This window comes from Pagrus major, chromosome 20 (assembly GCF_040436345.1).
Source record: "Pagrus major chromosome 20, Pma_NU_1.0".
In the NCBI taxonomy this organism is placed as follows: Eukaryota; Metazoa; Chordata; class Actinopteri; order Spariformes; family Sparidae; genus Pagrus; species Pagrus major.
Window position 1 is genome coordinate 27,314,062 of NC_133234.1, and position 26,081 is coordinate 27,340,142.

At 42.8% G+C, this 26,081-nt stretch overlaps 2 protein-coding genes across 3 annotated transcripts in view; both read left to right on the forward strand.

The window, feature by feature from the left end:
• LOC141016068 (cGMP-dependent protein kinase 1-like) overlaps nt 1–25,617 on the forward strand; it is a 47,287-nt gene extending 21,670 nt beyond the window's left edge. The window contains exons 4-18 of one of the 2 annotated variants that reach the window (XM_073490320.1): nt 3,885–3,990; nt 4,617–4,680; nt 4,780–4,857; nt 4,926–5,020; nt 6,045–6,110; nt 7,509–7,583; nt 21,097–21,200; nt 22,974–23,124; nt 23,297–23,386; nt 23,883–24,024; nt 24,192–24,355; nt 24,435–24,557; nt 24,639–24,701; nt 24,853–24,919; nt 25,519–25,617. In XM_073490320.1, coding sequence (XP_073346421.1) covers nt 3,885–3,990; nt 4,617–4,680; nt 4,780–4,857; nt 4,926–5,020; nt 6,045–6,110; nt 7,509–7,583; nt 21,097–21,200; nt 22,974–23,124; nt 23,297–23,386; nt 23,883–24,024; nt 24,192–24,355; nt 24,435–24,557; nt 24,639–24,701; nt 24,853–24,919; nt 25,519–25,617 — 1,487 coding nt within the window. The remainder of the gene's footprint in view (nt 1–3,884; nt 3,991–4,616; nt 4,681–4,779; nt 4,858–4,925; nt 5,021–6,044; nt 6,111–7,508; nt 7,584–21,096; nt 21,201–22,973; nt 23,125–23,296; nt 23,387–23,882; nt 24,025–24,191; nt 24,356–24,434; nt 24,558–24,638; nt 24,702–24,852; nt 24,920–25,518) is intronic. The other variant, XM_073490319.1, reaches the window with a different exon arrangement.
• On the forward strand, nt 15,755–20,911 carry LOC141015898 (E3 ubiquitin-protein ligase TRIM39-like). Its single transcript, XM_073490122.1, has 3 exons — nt 15,755–17,110; nt 20,541–20,577; nt 20,769–20,911. The coding sequence occupies exons 1-3, from the start codon at nt 15,755–15,757 to the stop codon at nt 20,909–20,911; spliced, it is 1,536 nt and encodes a 511-aa protein (XP_073346223.1).
• Nucleotides 25,618–26,081: the final 464 nt, after the last annotated feature.

Genomic DNA, 26,081 nt, shown 5'->3' on the forward strand with positions numbered 1-26,081 from the left:
TATTATTAATAATAATAATAATAATAAGCACATTAGACTCATTAGACTCAGTCCATAATATTTGCTGCTGTCTCCTGTTGTTTCCGTGGTTACAGAGACACTTGGTATCTCCGTAGCAACAGACAGAGGGTCATGAAACAGTGGAAACAAGAAATTAAAAGTAATGACCAAACAGATGCCACAGAGTACTGCAGTACTACTGCAACAGCTCCTCTCTGTGGTACTGTGGAGGGCTCTGTAGTACTCACAGGTGTTACAGTGAACAGACTGGAGATGAACACCTGACAATAAATCAATAAATCACTTTGTACCCAATCATTAATATCTCCACTGCTGTTCTCTTTGTTGAACCACATGTTGATTCTGTCGTATGAAATATGAAAAACTGACACACCTCTTTTTAAATACAGCTGCAGAGCTGATTTTCACGTGAAGGACTCATTTAATTTATTTCAAACTCTCTATATAAAAACTGTTTACATTCATCGCCAACACATACAAATTTAAAGATATTATTTAACTGTTACAGGTAAATAATAGGTATAGGTAATGTTCTCTGTTACAGATGCAACTTGAAATGTAGCAAAGTACAATATTTAAAGTGCTTAAACGCCTGTACAGAAATGTTTGTGACACAGTGAGGCTGTGTATGCACATTATGAAAAATGTGTTAATGCTGGACGTTTTGGTATTTTGGTTCCCACACATGTAAACAATATACTGTATATGTAATTCATATACGTCAAGATACAAGTTTAAAACATATGAAATACCCATAGTGAAATAATAATATATATCAAAGCATGTTGGGAGTCAATCAATCAATCAATCAATCAATCAATCAATCAATCAATCAATCAATCAATCAATCAATCAATCAATCAGCCAACTGACCAACAAACCAACCTTATAGATCATGGTTCCTGCTGTGGTAAAACATTTGTGCACCATCAGTTAAATCAGTCACAGAGTTAAAGGCAACATTTGGTGAAGTTAAAAATCACATTTCTGTCTACAACAAACCCAAACCTGCTACACTGTGATGATATTTCATATATTTGTGTACATATTAATCTATGAATGTACATGGAGTAAGTATATTACACATTTATACAAACGCACTTATGTTATATATATAGATAATTGTATATGTGACAAAAGTTAAAAATGTAATGAAATATATAAACGGTTTTGTTTGATTGAGAGTTTGTTTGTTCTGTCGTGAATATCAGTGAGTGAAGATTTTTCTGTTCTTAAAATGTCTTCCTCAAAACTACAAAGTGCACCTTTAAGTAATAAAGTAGTTATAATGACTGATTTTAAGCAGTTTAAAAGTTTTCAAACAGACGAAAGATGACTTTCTTCACAGCAGAGATGTGGACACGAGTCAATAGTGTTTCCATAAAGCATTTTGAAGAATATCGCATTAGAAATTTTATGGAAACAACTAAATTCGATAAACCTCCTCTAATTTGCAAAAAAGTTTATACACCAAACAGCTCCTCAGCCTCATCCACGAAAGAAACATCACTTCCACATCCACGTAGCCACGTAGCCACGTAGCCAACACCGAGTCCTCCTCTGACCAAGTTACACTTTATGTAGCCCAGTTCATTCGCTCAAAACAGTTTATGGAAACGCACCAGGTTCACGTCTTTATTGTGTATTTGTTTTTTGTGAACTTTCAAAAGTTTAAAAACAAAACAGCACCATAGATCTTAAAATTCGCTTTATGGAAACATGGTGACTGTTACATTGACTTGAGTCTGCTCGAGTCTGTCTTGATAACTTGTAACAAAAGACCTGAGACTGGACTTGGACTTGGAACTCGACCGGACACAACCTGCGACTCAACCGGACACAACCTGCGACTCGACCGGACACAACCTGCGACTCGACCGGACACGACCTGCGACTCAACCAGACACGACCTGCGACTCGACCGGACACAACCTACGACTCGACCGGACACGACCTGCGACTCGACCGGACACAACCTGCGACTCGACCGGACACAACCTACGACTCGACCGGACACAACCTGCGACTCGACCGGACACAACCTGCGACTCGACTCGACACAACCTGTGACTCGACCGGACGCGACCTGCGACTCGACTCGACACAACCTGTGACTCGACCGGACACGACCTGCGACTCGACTCGACACAACCTGCGACTCGACCGGACACAACCTACGACTCGACCGGACACAACCTGCGACTCGACCGGACACAACCTGCGACTCGACCTGCGACTCAACCGGACACAACCTGCGACTCGACGGGACACAACCTGCGATTCGACCGGACACGACCTGCGACTCGCCTCGCCTCAGAAACAAAGACTGGTACTCGGCTGTACAGACGATGTAAAACATGTTCGTGTGTGTTTGACTTCTGCTCGTTAAACTGAAGGAAGTTTGTACAAGTCGGCACGTTGCCGAGGTAACGGCAGCCAACACGCACCTTGGTGAATGACTTGTAACCGTAGTAACCGGCTCTGTCTGAGTTTTATGGGATGTCTGAAGCTCTGGGCTCATTCTTATAAAATAAGAATAAAATGATTTTTGTGTGTCCTCAAACACGAGCTGTGTGTTGTTGTGCTTCAGTGTGTGTTTCTCAGCTGTCTGAGTCCACGTCAGTCCTCTGAGTCCACGTCAGTCCTCTGAGTCCACGTCAGTCCTCTGAGTCCACATCAGTCCTCTGAGTCCACGTCAGTCCTCTGAGTCCACGTCAGTCCTCTGAGTCCACATCAGTCCTCTGAGTCCACGTCAGTCCTCTGAGTCCACATCAGTCCTCTGAGTCCACATCAGTCCTCTGAGTCCACGTCAGTCCTCTGAGTCCACGTCAGCCCTGCACCACAAACACTTCCCCTCTCAGCCGGACGTGTCGCACTGATGTCAATAAATGAAGTGTTTCTGAGAAGAATCACAGACTGGAGGCGTTTTTGAGTTCTGGTCCCTGTCACACCTGCTGTGACGACCAGGTGATCGGACCGTCCCTGCAGTCGTCTGCTCGGCTCTGATTTACTGACTAACTGGAGTTCGCATCACTCTGGTTCCTCTGTGGGATTATTGAATTAGATTTTGGATTATCACAGAAAATAATCTGAAGTTTATGATCCTTCCAGGATTTGATCATCCAGATAATCTCCACAGATGAACTCCACTCTGTGATGTTTGAAGCGTAAACTAAATGTGTAGCAGTAAAAAGCTGATGCTGGGCTACAAACAGTGAAGTTCAGGACTGACGGTGTGAAGCTCGAGCCGACAAACTGTTTCCTTGTTTCGTCATGATGATAGAAATGTAACTGTTTCATCCTCGAACTGTGTGAACGTGTGAATGTTGGACCTGCTGCTGGATGGATGCAGCGGTCGCCGGTGTACATACTGTTGCCATGACGACACCTGCACACTGTATGCACACACGCACACACACACACACACACACACACACACACACACACACACACAGCATCACGATTTATGTTCTCATCTCATCTCTCACATGCAGATTAGAGAGGGAGAGACAAAAGTGCACGTACACACACACACACATGTTCACGTTCACACACACACACACAGGTTATATTTAATAATGACGTTCGTTTTATCGTCCTACAGCAGCTGCAGCCAGACATCGTGATTATTTACCTGCTGACAGTTTACACACATTCATGACATTTAATATAAGTAATGATGACAATAACTGAACGTATGTTTGATGTGTGTGTGTGTGTGTGTGTGCGTGTGTGTGTGCGTGTATGTGTATGTGTGTGTGTGTGTGTGTGTGTGTGTGCGTGTGTGTGTGTGTGTGTGTGTGTGTGTGTGTGTGTGCGTGTGCGTGTGCGTGTGCGTGTGTGTGTGTGTGTGTGTGTTTCAGCTCTGGTCCACGTGAAGCTGTGGGCCATCGACCGTCAGTGTTTCCAGACCATCATGATGAGAACTGGACTCATCAAACACGCCGAGTACATGGACTTCCTCAAGAGGTGATGAGCAAGGCACCGACTGTCAGAGTCACAGGTTCAAATCCCAGCAGAGATCATCAGAGTGTCCAGATCTCACGCTCTCGTTCTCAGCAGGTTTAAAGTTTCAATCCGTCAGATTTCAGTCCTGCATCGAACGTGTTTCTTCAGTAAAGGTTCGATCAGGAAAATGTCTGATGTGACTGTTGGACTCTTCTGTCTGTCATTAAAGGAGCAGTTCACCCACAAATGTAAAGTCAAGTCTCGTAGTCCACAGAACATTTCTGGAGCTTCACAGTAAAACAGAGTTGCAGCGTTCTGCTGAACAGCTGAAGCAGCTGGAGATGATTTAAACATCAGATGTCTCCATGCAGCTCGTCTGGGTGAACTGTTCCTTCAGGAATACTCAGGACGGGCAGTAATCAGATTAGTTTGGTTACTTTTGACACTATAAAGTCCCACAATGCAATGCACGGAAACGGAAACGGAGGAGCTCTTCACAGCTTCACACGTTGCTTAATTTCCTGTTTGTACAGAATGTTATAAGAACGTTAGAAAGTCGTTTTACCACCATGAGTATGGAGAACGAACATTTTGTTGCCGTGGCATTAAAAGTTAAATAGGTAATAAACACCGTTCTGTCTCCGCAGTGTCCCCACGTTTCAGGGTCTGCCAGAGGAAACTCTCAGTAAACTGGCTGACGTCATGGAGGAGGTGAGACGCCTTCATCACACACCTGCACATTTAAAGATCAAACAAAGATCATCACTGTCGGTGAATCGTCCAATCAGACGCTCGCTTCTGTCTGTTTAGACTCATTATGAAGATGGAGAGTTCATCATCAGACAGGGAGCCCGAGGAGACACCTTCTTCATCATCAGCAAGGGACAGGTAACACCGACACTCCGCGAGGTCTTCAGTGTCACTGTATCTGATAACTGATCACCACCTCCTGTCAGGTGAACGTGACCCAGGAGGATCCAGCCAATCAGGAGCCAACACACCTACGAGAGCTCAACAGGGGAGACTGGTTTGGAGAGAAAGCGCTGCAGGGGTAAGATCATGTGACCTCTGACCCCGAGTCCTGAACCGGGTCCAGAAGGTGGTGCTGCAGGAGAGAACGCCTCACTTATGACTTATGTCTGTCCTGTAGTGGTTGAAATATTTACCTGGTGGACTGACACACATCAAAGCACACCTTTCCTTATATATGTGTGTGTGTGTGTGTGTGTGTGTGTGTGTGTGTGTGTGTGTGTGTGAGTGTGTGTGTGTGGCCTGTAGTTATTGAGGGTCAAAGGTCACGGTCGGCCTCAGCTCTTAATAACCTTGAACCTGAGCGACCAGCAGCCGACTGACAGGAAATTAGGTTAACAGGAAAGAGTTTATTAAAGGTGTGTGTGTGTGTGTGTGTGTGTGTGTGTGTGTGTGTGTGTGTGTGTGTGTGTGTGTGTGTGTGTGTGTGTGAGTGTGTGTGTGTGTGTGTGTGTGTGTGTGTGTGTGTGTGTGTGAGTGTGTGTGTCTGTGTCTGTGTCTGTGTGTGTGTGTGTGTGTGTGTGTGTGGACCAGCTGCTGTCTCAGACCTGACGAGTGTTTGGACACTGAGGACGTTTTTATTCTCTCAGAGACTGAAGACGTTCTGTTATTTAAGGTGTTTGATAGTTGTGGTAAATTCACTGCATTTACTAAAGTATTTCTACTTTACAACACACACGCACACACAGTGACACAAACACACACACACACACACAGTGACACAAACACACACACACACACACACACACACACAGTGACACAAACACACACACACACACAGTGACACAAACACACACACACACACACACCGACACACTGATGGAGCAGTTCAGCGTTCAGGATCCTGCAGCCGAGGATCACAGTTCTGCTCTGAGTTAATTTCACGTAATGTTCTGGTTCTGGTTCATAAGAAGTCCGACCTGTGCAGTGAAGTAATGCATTACAGTAATACAACACGTTTCTGAGGATATCAGTAATCTCATTACAGTTACTGAGTCCAGTAACATGTTACCTGGTCAGATCTACTCTGTGTGTTGTTTTCACAGGGAGGATGTCAGAACAGCAAATGTCATCGCTGCCGAGGCCGTCACCTGCCTGGTCATCGACCGAGAGTGAGACACACACACACCCACACACACACACACTCTCACACACACACACACACACACACACACACACACACACACACTCACACACACACACTCACACACACACACACACACACACACACACGCACACACACACACACACACACACACACACTCACACACACACACACACACACACACACACACATATAATGGACAGACAGCGCCCCCCGCAGGTGATAGAACCACTAAACACTGTGAGGAGGAAGCATTCACCTCTGTAGCTGTACCACAGGTATCAATAATAATATAATATAAAATAATGTAGTTTAATATAGTATGAAATAACATAATATAATACAGTTTGATTTAATGTAGTTTAATGTAACATGATATACTATAAAATGATACAATATAATTTAATATAATATAATCAAGTTTAACTTAATGTAATAAAGTTTAATGTAATATAATGTTATTTAATATGTAATGTAATATTATATAAAATGAAGTGTAATGTAATATGATATATTATAAAATAATAAAAGATAAAATAATGTAATTTAATATAGTTTAATGTAGTATATTATTATATAAAATGTAATGTGACATAATGCAATGTAAATGTATAATATGTGATGTAATGTAATGTGATATAATATATTATAAAATGATGTAATATAAAATGATATAATACAATTTAATATAATGTAATATAGTATATAGTAAAATGTATATATAAAGCAACATACAGTAAAAGTACACCAGACTGCAGAAGCCGTGTTGTGTTTCAGACTGGTGAATGTGACAATGTTTTTCTGTGAGCTGCACCTTTAAACTGACCAGGTTCCTGTCTGTGTCAGCTGCCTGCTGCCCTCTGCTGGTGCCCACAGATCACTGCACACGCGCTGTGTTGTCATGTACACCTCAGATATATGGAAGTGAAGTTTCATGTCACAGATCAGCTGCAGGAAGCTTCGCTAACTTCAGCTCGTTTACAAATAAACAAAGTACTTTAACTTATTGTACACAAATAACCAGAATACTGCACCGTCAGCGTGAGCGTGTTCTGCTGTTAATGGTCCGATTTAAGATGGAACGTAACTAAGTACATTTACTCAAGTACTGTACTGAGTATTTCAATTTTCTGCTACTTGATACTTCAACTCCACTACATAATGGAGGCCAATATTGTACTTTGTACTCCACTACATTTATGTGATAACTTTAGTTACTAGTTACTTTATAGATTACATGCTGCATCAGAGCCATTTATTCATTTTATGTTCAGTTGTTAATCTGTGACAGTCTTTAACTTCTATATTTAAAGGAAATATTTATATATATTATTTATATTCAGAAGTTTTATTTGAAAATGTCTGAAATGCTGTGTGCTGATTGGCTGTTGTCTCTTTTCCTCAGCTCATTCAAGCATCTGATTGGTGGACTGGACGACGTGTCAAATAAAGGATACGAGGACGCTGAATTAAAAGCCAAGTAGGTCGAATGTACACGTTAAATAAATCACAGGCAGAGCTCATCAGCTCCCAACACTCGTTCAAGTCGCTTGTATGGAACTAAATTTAACCAGTTAATTAATTTATTCACATTGACTCAACATGATATAGAAACTGCTTTAAATGTGACACAAATGATGTAATAAAATTAGATGGAAAATTTACATTTAATTAAAATACTTGGGGTCAAATTATCGTAGTGTATCTGCAGAGTGGTTTTTTATAGAAATGAAGTAAAAGCTTCCTAAAAACGGGTGTAATGCTCCTTTAACCCTCCGTCATGGCGGCGGTGTGTTTCCTTCAACATGTCCGTGTGAATGTTTGCAGCAGAAACTGGAGCCTCTGTGTTCCTTATGTAAGAAGAGCTAATAATACCTGCAGCAGCCGCAGCGGGGTCACTCTGAAGGACACGTCTGATTGTTTCCATGTCAGTCTCACGACTTCCACACAGAAACTCATCATTGTAAAGGAGCAGTTCACCCAAAGATGAATCTCAGTCATCATCTCCTCCCTCCATACTGATGGAAGGTCAGGTGACGTTTCGTAGTCCACAAAAACTTTCTGGAGCTTTTTCAATTGATTTGAAAAGATGTTATTTACTCCCTTTTTAACTGAAATCTTCACTGTTCAATTCAATTCAATTCAAAAAACTTTATTTGTCCCCGGGGGGCAATTCAAGGTAAGACACGTGGAGCATTTGTACACAACACAACATTTAACAGATATACAGCACAACACAGAACAGTCAGCTAGATAAAATAAAAATAAAAATATATATACAAATGTAAAAAGGTATAAAATATAAAAGGGTATAAATAGAATAAGGGATATAAGCAGCGTCTACATAAGGTGCAAGTTGGTACTGAGGTAGATTGAATGTCCGTATAAATACTATAAATATATAAAGATAAAGTGGGGATGTGTGTAGATTATTGAAAAAAAAAAAGAGATGTATGAGGACACTGTGTCCACTTGCTCATTGATGTTGCTGGAGGGGGCGAGAAGGTTATCCCCTTTATATCATCAGGAGGAGATGATGGCTGAGCCTGACTTTATATCATCAGGAGGAGATGATGACTGAGCCTGACTTTATATCATCAGGAGGAGATGATGGCTGAGCCTGACTTTATATCATCAGGGGAGACGATGACTGAGCCTGACTTTATATCATCAGGAGGAGACGATGGCTGAGCCTGACTTTATATCATCAGGAGGAGATGATGGCTGAGCCTGACTTTATATCATCAGGAGGAGATGATGACTGAGCCTGACTTTATATCATCAGGAGGAGATGATGGCTGAGCCTGACTTTATATCATCAGGAGATGATGACTGAGCCTGACTTTATATCATCAGGAGGAGATGATGGCTGAGCCTGACTTTATATCATCAGGAGGAGATGATGGCTGAGCCTGACTTTATATCATCAGGAGGAGATGATGGCTGAGCCTGACTTTATACCATCAGGAGGAGATGATGGCTGAGCCTGACTTTATATCATCAGGAGGAGATGATGACTGAGCCTGACTTTATATCATCAGGAGGAGACGATGACTGAGCCTGACTTTATATCATCAGGAGGAGATGATGGCTGAGCCTGACTTTATATCATCAGGAGGAGATGATGGCTGAGCCTGACTTTATATCATCAGGAGGAGACGATGGCTGAGCCTGACTTTATATCATCAGGAGGAGATGATGGCTGAGCCTGACTTTATATCATCAGGAGGAGACGATGGCTGAGCCTGACTTTATATCATCAGGGGAGATGATGACTGAGCCTGACTTTATATCATCAGGAGGAGATGATGGCTGAGCCTGACTTTATATCATCAGGAGGAGATGATGGCTGAGCCTGACTTTATATCATCAGGAGGAGATGATGGCTGAGCCTGACTTTATATCATCAGGAGGAGACGATGGCTGAGCCTGACTTTATATCATCAGGGGAGATGATGACTGAGCCTGACTTTATATCATCAGGAGGAGATGATGGCTGAGCCTGACTTTATATCATCAGGAGGAGACGATGGCTGAGCCTGACTTTATATCATCAGGGGAGATGATGACTGAGCCTGACTTTATATCATCAGGAGGAGACGATGGCTGAGCCTGACTTTATATCATCAGGAGGAGATGATGGCTGAGCCTGACTTTATATCATCAGGAGGAGATGATGGCTGAGCCTGACTTTATATCATCAGGAGGAGATGATGACTGAGCCTGACTTTATATCATCAGGAGGAGATGATGGCTGAGCCTGACTTTATATCATCAGGAGATGATGACTGAGCCTGACTTTATATCATCAGGAGGAGATGATGGCTGAGCCTGACTTTATATCATCAGGAGGAGATGATGGCTGAGCCTGACTTTATATCATCAGGAGGAGATGATGGCTGAGCCTGACTTTATACCATCAGGAGGAGATGATGGCTGAGCCTGACTTTATATCATCAGGAGGAGATGATGACTGAGCCTGACTTTATATCATCAGGAGGAGACGATGACTGAGCCTGACTTTATATCATCAGGAGGAGATGATGGCTGAGCCTGACTTTATATCATCAGGAGGAGATGATGGCTGAGCCTGACTTTATATCATCAGGAGGAGATGATGACTGAGCCTGACTTTATATCATCAGGAGGAGACGATGGCTGAGCCTGACTTTATATCATCAGGAGGAGATGATGACTGAGTTTACAGTTTTGGGTGAACTGTTCCTTTAAAGTTCTGTTAATCAATAGTTTTGATCAGTTCAGCTAGTTGTAGCACCAATACAATAAACACACATGCTCAAACACTCAGATATCACACTTTGGTCCCAACAAGGTAGTTACCGGAGAAGGTCCCCAGCAGGTAACAAAAAAGTGTAAAACACACACACACACACGGTCCGGTTGTAACACCACATGTTGTGTCGTGTATCAGATGACGGTTGGTCATGTGACAGAATGAAGTCATCTCCTCTTATGGTATAGATTCAATACAGCACACACACGCACACACACACACACACAGCAGGTGTCTCACTGTCAATCACAAACGTTGCTCTGTGTGTGTGTGTGTGTGTGTGTGTGTGTGTGTGTGTGTGTGTGTGTCCTTCAGACCTGCTGCTACACACTGTTTATGAACTGAACTCCATTTTTTATTATGTTTTATTTTATAACGACTCAATGAACGTCACTTTTTACTGTGATATTTCTCCGTCATGTGACTCAAGTCATTCAGCCGAGTCTTCAGCAAGTCCCAAGTCTTTTTTTCTCCGGCACACCAAGTAAAGATCGTCAGGTCTCACCTGCAGTATCTGCTCTTAACGACGAGAACAGACAAGGCATTAGCACCTGTCTAATATCATGATCAGCCAACTTATCTAACAAGTATGACAGTGGATTAAATTTGTATTCCAATTATTGATATTCAGTTAAATTAATGTAAGCAAACAAAACTAATAACTTTACAAAGTTAATTTAATTCTTATTTCTTCTCAGTCAAAAAAATATTCCCTCCCTTCACTTTTAAACAACGAAATCCAGAGTTTAAACAAAAATACTGAACTGAAAACATAAATAGACGAGTCGCAAGAGTCTTTAAAGAAGGAGTGTTAACGATGAATCATGAATCAATTAAGAATTCAAGAATTGTTCAAAAAATGTATAAACTGAATCAGAGACGGGTACAAATACATCAAAAAGTATCTTGTGTCAGATTATAAATACTCACTTATCAAATATATATATATATATAAAATATATATATATATATATTTTATATATATATATATATATATATATATATATATAAAATATATATATATACTGGCACAAGAATATGTATTTAATTAAAATAGATGGAATGGAAAAATGTCCAACAGATTTCATTTATTAATAGTGATTAACCAATAATCAATTGTTGAGGCGGCTGACTATTGATTAAAGAAAGCTTAAAATTAACATCCCTACTTCCAAGTCGAATCACGTCATTTATTTTCTGTCCAGTCAAGTTGAGGGTCGTAAAAACACTGATCTTAGTCGACTCAATGTGTTGAAAAAGATTTTATCATAAATATCTTCGAGGTTTCAAAGAAAACCATTAGTGTGAATGTTGCTGCTGTTTTTGTCACTTTCAGGGTTTTTGAAAAATCAAGATGTAAGAATCTGAGTCTGATTATCAACAGGATGTGAAGAGATAACAGTTGTATTGCGTTGCAGCGATATCTACTTAAGTTAGCTTGCTAATCAGCTAGCATTGGCCCGTCCCGCTCCAAAGCTCCTGTGCTGGCCACCAACACGTACCCACTGCTCCAACTCACAGTTGAGACAGCTAGCTAACAGCCGCTACAGTTAGCAGCAGTTAGCAGTTACTCTGGTGATTTGCTGCCCCCTAATTGTTTTGAGGCTGAACTTGACAGGTGACAAATTCTTACATGTTGCACCTTTAATCTCACTTTTATATCTTTTCAAGACGCTTTTTTTATGTCAATGTTTTACAATTTCAAAACTATTTGACTCATGAAAAAGTTAATGGTGTCAAATTAAATGAGTTGATGTTTTCCATCATGTAATGTATTAATGTGTGAATAGTTTAGATAGTGGTTTTACAACATAACTGGTTCTGCTGTTCTATCTTTGACATATACTTATATATCTTATACAAAACAGTACAAAGACAGTATATTTCATGTTTCATTGATTTTTGTATATATATGTCCGTTTCAAACAGCTGGGACAGTGTCAACACATGACTGGCAAACACAGCTAACACAGCTGCTTTGTTAAAAATAACATCCTGTTTTTATATTTCACAGCGTCCAGACTTTTTTAGACTCTGGTTGTAAGTTAATTATAGTTTAAACGTGTTGATGTGTCGCTGCTGCCCTCACAGTTGTGTAGGATTCAGTGTTTTGCTCAGGGACACTTCAGCAGGGTGAAGGTTTGGGTATTTGAAGCTCTAACAGTTCATCTCTCTCTCACTATAACAGACTATTTTTAGTGTGAGTGTTTATGTGTTGGTTTGTCCTGATAGAACGACCGGCAGCAGCTTCTGTTTCTGCAGAAATCTGATTCCACAGCGTTGGTTTCCAGGAAATAGTCCAGGCCCTGTCGGGGTTGGTTGGCTGCTGGTGGGTTGTGTTTTCTTTGGCAAGTGTCAAGATTTTATTTAGAGCTGAGATGTTGGAGGTGAGAGCTGACAGCTGTTCTCATATCAAAAATCTTCAGAAATATGTCAAACTAGCCTGATAGGCATCTTTGAAACTCGAGTCTTTGGCACCTTGATGTAATGTTGTCAGACCAGTGGACGGGCTGATAGCAGCTGAGCTGAAATAAATTCAAAGTAGAAGGTCACTCAGCGAGCGCAGACGTCCTCCAATGCCAACAGTGCTCGCTGAAACAACATTCAAATCCACAAGAGCGACATAAATATATGTCTGGATATATTTCAAAAGCTGGAATCAGAGGACTTGTGAAAGTGAACAACTAAAATAACATAAAAAGTGCTGTTACACACTGGTGTGGGGGTGGGACCAGTGGTTGAGCGGCCCAACAGGATTTTCTCAGTGCTCCTGATGGCCAATCTGATTATGTTGGTATGTTCATCCCCTGATACTTTCTCTTCCTTCTACTTTAAGTGTTTGAAACAAACAAAGCGCTTCAGGCACTGACAGTCAGAGTGTACTGTGTTCAGTAATGCAGTATTACTACTCTGACAGATACTTGTTTCTGACTCATCCCATGGCCACGCTTCAATGACATCACAACGATCAAACAAGGTGAAGTCTACAACAAGTATGTGGTTGGACCGGGTACAGTCATGTGTGAACTAGTGGCCGGTGTGTTACAGGGGTAGTGAGAGGAAGTATCTATAATATGAATACTTGGACTATAAGTGTTCATCTTAATCCTGTAGATATTTTTTAGGACACCTTGAGACATTTTTCTGCCGTGTTTGTGGTGATAAAAAAGGTATTTTAAGCCAGAACATCTTTCTTTTTTTTACCCTAATCAAGTGTTTTTTGTGCCTGAATCTAACCAGACCAGAAGCACAGCGCTGTTACAACATAAAACCGAAAACTGAACCTAAAGAAACATAAAGGTTCAACATATTTGTGGTTTGCAGGAATATACGTTCCCAACATTTATTCTGGCAGCTGTCTTCTCTTTGAACCCTCTTAGCCGCAGTCCAAGGAAGATTTCACACTGGCACAATCCTGGCACATTCAAAAGTAGATTAACAGCAAATTTAGCCAAGAGCTTGCTGCCTCTACTCCTCAGCAGGATAAAAATCAACTTAGCACCTCGATAAAGAGTCGATCCATCCATCTTCTCCTGCTTATCTGGGGTCTGGTCGAGGTGGCAGGAGGGTATTCCAGAAGTCTCTCTCGCAAGCAACGCTCTCCAGCTCCTCCTGGGGGGTCCTGAGGCCAGATGAGATCGATAATCCCTCCAGCAAGTTCTGGGTCTGCTTGGTGGCTCCTCTCAGTTGATGGTGCCCAGAAGACCTCCAAAGGGAGGCGCTCGGGAGGATCCTGATCAGATGCCTGAAAATCAGCGGGTTCTTTTGTCATGAAGGAGCAGCGGCTCAACTCCGAGCTCCCTCCAGATGTCCAAACAGCCAGACACCCAAAGGAGGAATCTTATTTCAGCCACTTGTATAGGTGATCCCATTCTTTTGGTCACTACCCAAAACTCATGACCACAGGTGAGGGTTGAAATGTAGATCAACTGGTAAATCAAGAGCTTCGTCTTCCGGTTAAGCTCCGTCTTCACCACGACGGTCCGGCTCAACGCCTGCGTTACTGCTGACGCCGCATCAAACCACCTTTCCATCTCGTGCTACATCTTCACGTCACTCGTGAACAAGTCCTTGAGATACTTAAACTCCTTCACTTGGGGAACACACCATGAAACGACTTAAAAAGAGGAATGAGTATCTCACCTGGTATGGCTTCAAGTGAAACTCGCGCCAAAATGCAACCGAGGCTTTTTTTGTGAATGTGTTTGAGTCAAACCTTCATGTAAAAGCATAATTACGACGAAAAAGCCACTTTTAAGATTCACCGTAGTTTCGTTTCCGGGTCAAACTCATTTTCAACGGCGTGCTCGGGGCAGCTGTACGGTAGCATCAAAATCGCTATTTTTAAAACACTACGAAGTGTTGAAACATGAAACTTTGCTCGTAGCATCACCAGGGTCTCTACACAGGAACACGCTAGCTTTAGCTTGCTCCGCTCGTCATCGTACTGCCAGTTGTGATGCGTCGATCCCTGATCCCCGGCAGGACGGCTGCTGCTGCTGCTAACGTGAGTTGTTCAAAAACCTTCTTTTAGTAAACTCTGTGTACAAAAACAATGTTCTCAATGCTCGTGTTCATGTGTAGAGACCCTGGTGATGCTACGAGCAAAGTTTCATGTTTCAACACTTCTTAGTGTTTTAAAAATAGCGATTTTGATGCTACCGTACAGCTGCCCCGAGCACGCCATTGAAAATGATTTTGACCCGGAAACAATTCTACGGTAAATCTTAAAAGTGGCTTTTCGTCGTAATTATGCTTTTACATGAATGTTTGACTCAAACACATTCACAAAAAAGAGGGAGTTTCACTTTAAAGATACCAGAGACTGGACTCAAATGAACAACTGATGCTGATTTTAGAATTAAAACATTACATCAGCGCAGGTAGAAGTACAGGTGAATCTCAAAGCCCTCTGTTCACTTTAAACCAGGGCCAACAGCCAAGGACAGATGGTTCCTGGTCGATGTGGGGTGAGGGTTGGGGTTGGGTGATAAAGCAATGAATCAATACTTTGGTATGAAACACAACCGGCAGAGGCGGTCTGACAGAACTCCGCCTCTCACCTGACTCACCTGACTCACCTGAAACGAAGCAGGAAACAGTTTGTTATCCTTCGTCACTGAACAGAGACGCACAGACTGATTCAGTTCATCTTCAGACCAAACTGACGACGTCCTCCAAGTTCAGCTACGTGAGAGAAAAACTACGACACTGCTGCTTCAACCTGCTGACACAATGTGAGTTTCACTAAAAACTGAACTCAGAGTGAATTTCAGTGATGTTAGTAGAGGAGGGAGGGGAGCCATCACTGACTGGACTTTGTGTCTGCTGTGTTTTCAGCTTCACTCGGAGACAAAATGGCTTCCAGATCAGAGGAGGATCTCTGCTGTCCGGTCTGTCAGGACGTCTTTAGACATCCTGTTGTTCTGTCATGTAGCCACAGCTTCTGTAGAGACTGTCTGCAGAGCTGGTGGAGAGAGAAACGATTAAATGAGTGTCCAGTTTGTAAGAGAAGATCCTCAAAGGAAGAACCACCTTTAAACCGGGCTTTAAAGAACCTGTGTGAGACCTTCTTACAGGAGAGAGGTCAGAGAGCTTCAGAGGGTCTCTGCAGTCTGCACTCTGACAAACTCAAGCTCTTCTGTCTGGACCATCAGCAGCCGGTGTGTCTCGTCTGCAGAGACTCAGAACAACACACCAACCACAGATTCAGACCCATCGATGAAGCTGCACGACAACACAAGAAGAAACTTCAGGAAACTCTGGAGCCTTTAAAGAAGAAGTTAAAGGTTTTTGAAGGAGTTAAAGTGAAGTTTGATCGGACAGTAAAACACATGAAGGTCCAGGCCCGACACACAGAGAGGCAGATTAAGCAGCAGTTTAAGAAGCTTCACCAGTTTCTAGAAGAGGAAGAGGAGGCCAGGATGGCTGCACTGAGGGAGGAAGAGGAGCAGAAGAGTCAGATGATGAAGGAGAAGATGGAGGCTCTGAGCAGAGAGATAGCAGCTCTTTCACACACAGTCAGAGCCACAGAGGAGGAGCTGAGAGCTGAAGACGTCTCATTCCTGCACAACTACAAGGCTGCAGTGGAAAGAGTCCAGCAGCGCCCCCTGCTGGAGGATCCACAGCTGCCCTCAGGAGCTCTGATAGACCAGGCCAAACACCTGGGCAACCTGAGCTTCAACATCTGGAACAAGATGAAGGACATGGTCTCCTACACTCCTGTGGTTCTGGACCCAAACACTGCTCATCCAAAACTCATCCTGTCTGAAGGTCTGAGCAGTGTGAGACTAGGAGAGAGACAGAAGCTTCCTGATAATCCAGAGAGGTTTGATCGTCACGGGTTAGTCCTGGGCTCTGAGGGCTTCAACTCAGGGACTCACAGCTGGGACGTCGAGGTTAGAGACAGTACACTCTGGATACTGGGTGTGTTAGCAGAGTCTGTCCAGAGGAAGGGAGACGAACTGTCTGGATTATGGAGAATACAGTTAGACAAAGGTAAATACTCAGCACACTCACCATCAGCTGTCACTGATCTCGTAGTGCAGAAGAAGCTCCAGAGGATCAGAGTGAATCTGGACTGGACCAGAGGAAAGCTGTCGTTCTCTGATCCTGATACTAACACACACCTACACACCTTCACACACACTTTCACTGAGAAGATGTTTCCATACATTTACACTGCAGATAAAGTGAAGATGTTACCAGTGAAGGTGTGTGTGACAGTGGAGCAGAGCAGTCAGACACAAAGACCCTGATTATATTCATGATGTTTATTTGTTAAAGTGAAGCTGCAGCTGCTCCTCCTGCTGCCTCATCATTACAAACATATCTGTATTATTGATTCACTTATTGGTTTTATTTTCTTTATGTTGTGATTTAGTTTGACAATTATCTTTTTGCTTCTATTGTCGACATTTTTCAAAATCACATCACTAGTTTCTGATCTTTATGTTTGGTTGTTTTTTTATTGATCCTGTGTCGTTTACATGTTTTATTATTTGGAGCCATGAAGAACTGAAATCACTTCCACTGATTGACCATATTTAATCATGAAATCAATGTTTGATCAATGTTTGACATGAAATGTTCACTGTATGTACAATCTGTGTTTCATATTATTACAAAAATGTAAAGTACAGTTTATGATTTGATGCAATGAAGCTGAGATGATTCTGTTTAAATTCAGTTACTGTTAAATTGTGCTGTTGGTCGAGTGTTTTGATTTAAGGTGGACGTCTCAGTTTGTGTTCAGATTAAAGAATTACTGGTGATTAAAGAACATTAATTAAGATCAATGCTGAATGTTTCTCATCAGCATAATAAAATATTGTCTTTCCTTTTATTTGTCGTCCTATTATTTTTTTACAGCATAATGTTTAAAGGAACAGTTCACCCAGAGATGTAACCTCCTGATGATATAAAGTCAGGCTCAGCCATCATCTCCTCCTGATGATATAAAGTCAGGCTCAGTCATCATCTCCTCCTGATGATATAAAGTCAGGCTCAGCCATCATCTCCTCCTGATGATATAAAGTCAGGCTCAGTCATCATCTCCTCCTGATGATATAAAGTCAGGCTCAGCCATCATCTCCTCCTGATGATATAAAGTCAGGCTCAGTCATCATCTCCTCCTGATGATATAAAGTCAGGCTCAGCCATCATCTCCTCCTGATGATATAAAGTCAGGCTCAGTCATCATCTCCTCCTGATGATATAAAGTCAGGCTCAGCCATCATCTCCTCCTGATGATATAAAGTCAGGCTCAGCCATCATCTCCTCCTGATGATATAAAGTCAGGCTCAGCCATCATCTCCTCCTGATGATATAAAGTCAGGCTCAGCCATCATCTCCTCCTGATGATATAAAGTCAGGCTCAGTCATCATCTCCTCCTGATGATATAAAGTCAGGCTCAGTCATCATCTCCTCCTGATGATATAAAGTCAGGCTCAGTCATCATCTCCTCCTGATGATATAAAGTCAGGCTCAGTCATCATCTCCTGATGATATATAGTCAGGCTCAGTCATCATTTCCTCCTGATGATATAAAGTCAGGCTCAGCCATCATCTCCTGATGATATAAAGTCAGGCTCAGCCATCATCTCCTCCTGATGATATAAAGTCAGGCTCAGCCATCATCTCCTCCTGATGATATAAAGTCAGGCTCAGTCATCATCTCCTCCTGATGATATAAAGTCAGGCTCAGTCATCTCCTGATGATATAAAGTCAGGCTCAGTCATCTCCTGATGATATAAAGTCAGGCTCAGTCATCATCTCCTGATGATATATAGTCAGGCTCAGTCATCATTTCCTCCTGATGATATAAAGTCAGGCTCAGTCATCATCTCCTGATGATATAAAGTCAGGCTCAGTCATCGTCTCCTCCTGATGATATAAAGTCAGGCTCAGCCATCATCTCCTCCTGATGATATAAAGTCAGGCTCAGTCATCATCTCCTCCTGATGATATAAAGTCAGGCTCAGCCATCATCTCCTCCTGATGATATAAAGTCAGGCTCAGCCATCATCTCCTGATGATATATAGTCAGGCTCAGCCATCATCTCCTCCTGATGATATATAGTCAGGCTCAGCCATCATCTCCTCCTGATGATATAAAGTCAGGCTCAGCCATCATCTCCTCCTGATGATATAAAGTCAGGCTCAGCCATCATCTCCTGATGATATATAGTCAGGCTCAGCCATCATCTCCTCCTGATGATATATAGTCAGGCTCAGCCATCATCTCCTCCTGATGATATAAAGTCAGGCTCAGCCATCATCTCCTCCTGATGATATAGTCAGGCTCAGCCATCATCTCCTCCTGATGATATAAAGTCAGGCTCAGTCATCATCTCCTCCTGATGATATAAAGTCAGGCTCAGCCATCATCTCCTCCTGATGATATAAAGTCAGGCTCAGTCATCATCTCCTCCTGATGATATAAAGTCAGGCTCAGCCATCATCTCCTCCTGATGATATAAAGTCAGGCTCAGCCATCATCTCCTCCTGATGATATAAAGTCAGGCTCAGCTGAAGCAGCTGGAGATGATTTAAACATCAGATGTCTCCATGCAGCTCGTCTGCTGTGATCACAGAGATCAACCTGATCTGAGGAGACCATGTTTACAGCCTCAACATGCAGTCGGACGGGATGCTCGCTAACACTGTTAGCTCAGCAGCTACAGTGAAGATTTCATCTTAGAAAGCTCCAGAAATGTTTTGTGGACTACGAGACTTCACCTGACTTTATATTGGCATTGGGAATGAGGAGATAGAGACTGAATTTTACTTTCTGGGTTAACTTTTAACTAAAACTTCAAACTGAATAAACTTATTAGAATTATAAAATGACTGTAAATATTAAACAGCTGGCGTTCGCAGGAAAGCCTCCTCATAAATGTGTTGGATTCTTGGTGTCCGCTGGTTCTGAGGTCGGGACAGTCTGTCCTGCAGCCTCCTGTCTGTCTGTTTAATGACTGAGGGTCGTTTACTGGGTGAACCTCTGAGCAATGTTTCCACGTGCTAAAAATACCAGCAGCAGCCTCCTGCCATGCAGCTCGTCCTGTCAGGTTGGCATTACACCCTGCAGGACTCAGCTGGAGCAGACGTGGACGCTGTTTTGACTAAAAGGACAAACCTCTCTGCGGCTTTCCTCAGTCCTAGTTTCTGTCTGAGCGAGCTCAGTTGGACTTTTTCCAAGCAGGATGCCCACAAACCTGCAGTCTAGATAATAAATAGGCTAAAAAAGCAGGACTTGAGGTGGATTATCATCCAAATCTATCAGTAGTACAAATAGGTTGTGATATTTTCTATTTGCGACACTGCTCCGACTCCTCATCCTCGTCTTTTTGTGATTCTCACGGCGTCCCGCTTGGCTCCGGACCGGCATCATTTTTGACCTTATTGCACACAGAGCTGGAGGATCTGGCAACCTCAGTGCACCGCCGGTCACACCAGACCATAACATCGGACCTTTTCTGCCATCAGCGCCCCAACCCTCACCATGTAAACTGGACGTGGAGCTCCTCCTTTGAGACGGCCCTCTTACGGACGCTGTGCCGAACGTTTTCGTGAGGACCGAAGACAAGTTTGGGTTTATTGTCGATACGTCTGTTTGCACTTTTACACTTTTGACCAAGAGCCGCTGCTCCAAGTTTTGAAGGAACTTGAAGACTTTTGTCTGCAGAATAAAGAACTTAAGATTTCCAAAAATTATTTCCTTGAAGTAGTTTTATGTTTCAGAACTTTTCTCAACCAGTTCTTTGGGGATAAAATCAACTAAAGACTTGAGACCAAGTTGAGAAATCTGTCTGGTCCATTTTTGTGGATTCATAAAGTCTGGAGATGAGAGAGTTGTTTTCAGTCCCAGTGAGGCAGCAGAGAGAGCGGATCACCAGCCTCCCTGCTCCTCCCTCCTCCTCCTCCTCCTCTTCCTCCTTCCCCATCACCTCCTTCTCCATCCAAACCTCCAAGAAGTTCCCGTTCTTCCACGTGGTCAAATGCTGCAGGTAAAATATGACGTCAGGCAGGGCGCTCGCATGTGGTTCAAAATCTTCTTTAAAATCATCTTTACATTGGAAGATTTCAGGTTGAAGAACTAAAGATGAAAGATGATCCGTGCAACGTGGTTCATCTTTCAAAATAAAGTTCTGTTTTCCTGTGTTCGGTGAAGGCATCGCTGTGTTTTGTACTTGCAGGTACGAGGCAGAGACCGCCTTCTTCTCCAGTCTGAAGCTCACCGACTTCAACATCATCGACACGCTGGGAGTCGGCGGCTTCGGACGCGTTGAGCTGGTACGATCTGGCAACATCATAACATGAGATATTCACTGATTTACAACGAATGATGCAGGATTTAAGATTTCCATCTTCATGTGGTGATACAGGAGAGAGTGATAATCAACATCTCGTGCTGTTTTAGAAAAGTCTCAGGCCAGGTTTTTAAACTACCTTTAGGTTGAGACCAGTTTCTGAATAGTTTATCCATCAATGATGAAGAGTTTTTGTTTTGTCAGACAGACTAGATGTAAAATTAGGGAAAATATTTTTGTCTGACAGCGCTGACATTTTAGACCCGTCTCGTCAACATAAAACAAAACATACAAAGATCATCATCTCGTCTTCGTCATGGAGAAAAGTGGATTGTGGATTATTTTTCTTCATAGTTTCCAATAAAAGAATTAACACTGAGTTGGATCAAGAAAGATTTGATCTGATTAATAGTCTATTCTGTACAGGAGTGTGTGTGTGTGTGTGTGTGTGTGTGTGTGTGTGTGTGTGTGTGTGTGTGTGTGTGTGTGTGCGCTCTCAGCTATTTGCAGTAACTTTCCAGTAAAGTATCAGTGCTGGTAACTGGAAACCAGTAATCATGTGATTGAGAGTCGGGCTCCCGCAGGATTCTCTGAGGTTCTGGAAGGAACAAAAATAACCACAGTGGAACGAAGATATTAAAATTCTGGCCTTTACTGGGTTTTTTGTCTTAATGAGTTTCTCAGTTCATTATAACCAGACATTTAGTTGTTCGCTTGTTTATCAGACTGTGTTAGTGCTCTCAGTGTACACAAGGTGTGAGTGAAGGCGGGTGTGGAGGACGTAGCGGCTGGTGCACTGCAGCAGCGAGGGTCGGGTGTCTCTGCCGCAGGAGGCGGGGTTTGAGGGGCTGAAGGTCGGAGGGGAAGCCCTGCGAGGGTTTGCCCAAAAACAGGAAGGAATCCCCGCTCAGGGTCTCCCATCATCCCTCTGGAGATATTTATAGTGGTTGAGTCATCGTGTAACTCTGCTCCGAGGAAAAACCTGACCTCCGACCTCCAGACTGCCAGTCTGACCCTCAACATAACTCTTACTACTCAGGCAGGTACTTTCTATCACAGAGCAGCATTATTCCACATTTGTCTTTAAAGCCCAATATGTTAACAAACACGAACACACGACATAAAAAAAAACATTGAACCAAATGAAAACCAAATATGGGCAGCTCTGAAGCAGTTTGAGTTTGAATCGATCTAAAATAAAAAACATATTAGGAGAGCATCGATTCATCGGTTCATTGCCAGTGCGACAGGTTATGATGTATTTCATTAGATTGCGATGCAGTGCCACAGTAAAAGACATTGTGATGCAGTACGATATCTTGCGTTGCCTTGCGGTACAAATGGTGGTGAAAGCATGCAGCAATATTTTAGCTTTGATTGTACACATTTCTGGGATATGAAGCATTTTAAGATATCAGGAAGTGACATCGACACGGTTACTTCAGGGACCCGGTGACAATTATCATGTTCAAAACTGGTTCAAAAGTGAACGTTTGTCACCGACTACAAGAAGACTTCACGATGTCCTGGAAGCTTTTTGTGCATCATGAATTCAGAGAAATAACTTCACATTTATCAATATCGTCTCTGAAAGAACAACAGTGTGGCTCACAGCTGTGTTTTTAAAGGAACTCTGTGACACAGAGGAAGAAGATAAATCAGTATATATGTTGAGAGGAGATACAGTCACTGTTGGTTTGAGGCTGAACATGACAACAAAGGGGGTTGTTTCCTGTCCAGGTGTGATGCTGACTGGATGTTTGTTCTTGTCCAGGTGCAGCTGAAGAACGAGGAGGCGAAGACTTTCGCCATGAAGATCCTGAAGAAGCGTCACATTGTCGACACGAGACAGCAGGAACACATCCGCGCAGAGAAACACATCATGACCGAGGCGCACTCTGACTTCATCGTCAGGTCAGTATGACGACCATTATCATCAAAATAAATGAATAAAACAGTTAAAAGACTGAAACATGAAATATGACAACAAACATGAACTCCCTGGAGATAAATGTTATAGTATCAGTTCATTTTTCCTCTCAGTTTCTGTTGCCGGTTCTGACGAGTCGTTCCTGTTTGTGTTCAGGTTGTACCGGACATTTAAAGACAGTAAATATCTGTACATGCTGATGGAGGCCTGTTTGGGAGGAGAGCTGTGGACGATACTGAGAGACAGGTGACACCTCACACAGTTCATCATTCATCGGCAGAGTGTGGGGGGAGGGGGGGGGGGGGTGACATGCAGCAAATGGCCGCATATTGGACTTGAACCCTGGGCCGCTGCAATGAGGACAAGGCCTCTGACATGGGTCGCACGCTCCACTAACTGAGCTACCGGGGCGGCCCTGAGTGCCAATCTAATTTTAATGGATATAATAAAAATGTATTTTTGACCAGTAAAAACATGCTGAAACAAGTGTTTCAGTTCAGTCACATCCACTAACCCGCAGATTAAATACTTAAAAATGTTTATTTTAGTTATTTGAAACGCTAAAAAGCAATAAGTATTAGTAAAAGTTTGCAGACAGACAAGAAACAACTAAAGACAGCTAGCACAATGGAGCAGAAAGTTAAAGATGTACGTTCAGTAAACCTAAACTTTCAAAGAATCAAAAAGCTCTGAACGGAGAGACCTCAGAGAGCTGACAGTGTTTGACCTGTTTGTGTTTCAGGGGTTCATTTGAAGATTCGACCACCAGGTTCTACACCGCCTGTGTGGTCGAAGCCTTCGCCTACCTGCACGCCAAAGGCATCATATACAGAGACCTGAAGCCTGAGAACCTCATACTGGACAGCCGCGGATACGCCAAGCTGGTAATTCCATATTTCATCATAAAATACTATCCAACAGTTAATATGTATGGAAGGTAACATCCAGTGGGAATCACTGCTAATGTTATGCATGCTAGGCTAAGTAGTACCACTTTCTGACTTTAGCTGTTGGGTGAACTGTTCCTTTAATCAATTTTGTCATTTTCCAGGTGGATTTTGGTTTCGCCAAGAAGATCGGCGTCTGTAAGAAGACGTGGACGTTCTGCGGAACGCCGGAGTACGTGGCTCCAGAGATTATCCTGAACAAGGGTCACGATGTTTCAGCTGACTACTGGTCTCTGGGCATCCTGATGTACGAGCTGCTGACAGGCAGGTGAGGATACAAACAGAGGAGGGACAGTAGAGTCGAACATTGTTATTTGCTGTCCTACAGTGTCTCTGTGTGTCTCCAGTCCTCCGTTTTCAGGTCCAGATCCTATGAAAACCTACAACGTCATCCTGAGAGGCATTGACATGATCGAGTTCCCCAAGAAGATCACCAAGAACGCTGCCAACCTCATCAAGAAGCTCTGCAGGTAGGGGGCGCTGTGAGCCTGTCAAGTCAAAATGCATTGTTTTTGTCTCTGAATAAATCTTTAAACTGTTTGTGTCACCAGAGATAATCCTTCTGAGAGACTTGGAAACCTGAAGAACGGAGTCAAAGACATCCAGAAGCACAAGTAAGTGAGTTGAGAGGAAGCTCACACCTGATTGGCTGTTTCAAACCAAAAGTAAACTATATGTTTGTAAAGTGAGTAATAGTGAACTGACCGTAGCTACATCAGCTCTGAACTGATCTCTCTCAAAACTGATCTCTCTGTCTCTGTTAAGGTGGTTTGAAGGTTTTAACTGGGAGGGCCTGAGGAAGGGAACTCTGACTCCACCCATCACACCTGATGTGAGTTGTAATAAACGTTAAATTATTTTTCCCTATAGAGACATTGAACTCATGTTAGACCCCTGACCAATTAAAGCACTGTAAATGTTCTGAAACATGACAACAGGACAATAACAAGGTGATTCAGATAATTTTGCAATATCTGCAGTATATATTGTGATATTGTCCATTTTTGACTAAATCAATTGAGAAACTGGCTGTTGCCAGAAGTCCAGCAAATGTGGTTACTTCAGGTGCCCTGGTGGCCGAGGTATTTAAGGCACCAATCATGAGCCCAGTTCAAGTCTAGATGGAGACATTTGTTTAATATCTTTGCCATCTTTCCCTCAACTCTCAACCCTCTAAGAGCCAAGACAAACCAAATCAAAAACCAACAAACTAATGGCGAACTAATTGGACACGATGACCCCGCCCCCAGCCCCTGATGTAAGCAAATTGTTGGTGCCACTCTGGAACCAGTTTTCCTGGCTTGGAGCAAAGAACTGGTACCAGAGTAGACACTGGCTCTTAAACCAGCACCTGAACCGCCTCGGTCGAAAACGTTTAAATGAGGATTAAATTTATGTTGAAGATTTTTGACTCTATGTGGTTCTGTCCAGGTTTCCTCTTCGACCGACACCAGTAACTTCGACAGTTTCCCTGAAGACACAGACGAGCCGCCACCGGACGACAACTCCGGATGGGATTATGACTTTTAGGCTAGCTCACATCCAAACCCAAAGCCCAACACCCTACGGTGGGTGGTGAGGTCCAAATCTGAGAAGACAACGAATTCTCACCAGGCTGAACAAAGACGAGGTTCATGTGCCATTTGGAGGATGTTTTACTCGTAGCACCTTACTGTTACTCTGCCTGTGTTGTTTTTAAATGTGGCTGGACACTCAGTGTTTTGTTTTAACATTGTGTCACCAAATGATTTGAGTACTGAGTGTGCAGTAGGCAGCAGATGGAACAAGACTGAAGGCCTTTCGCTGGTGAAACTGGTCTGGTCTGTTCGCTCTTACTGGGAGGAACCTTGACCTGCCAGAACATCTGAGAGGATGTCCAAGGATGAGTTCACTTTGACAGGGTGTCCCTTGTACCGAGACCAGGGCCACTTGTTTATCAAGTCTCTCAGAGAATTAAATCTGTCCAAGAAATCTCAGAACAATGAATCCTTGGT

What these genes read in the sequence shown, in the direction of transcription:
- LOC141015898 (XM_073490122.1), top strand. Translation starts at nt 15,755, where the DNA reads ATGGCTTCCAGATCAGAGGAGGATCTCTGCTGTCCGGTCTGTCAGGAC. An exon ending in TGAAGATGTTACCAGTGAAG is followed by an intron (nt 17,111 to 20,540) that starts GTGTGTGTGACA and finishes TTTGACCAAGAG; the next exon opens with CCGCTGCTCCAAGTTTTGAA. An exon ending in GAAGGAACTTGAAGACTTTT is followed by an intron (nt 20,578 to 20,768) that starts GTCTGCAGAATA and finishes TTTCAGTCCCAG; the next exon opens with TGAGGCAGCAGAGAGAGCGG.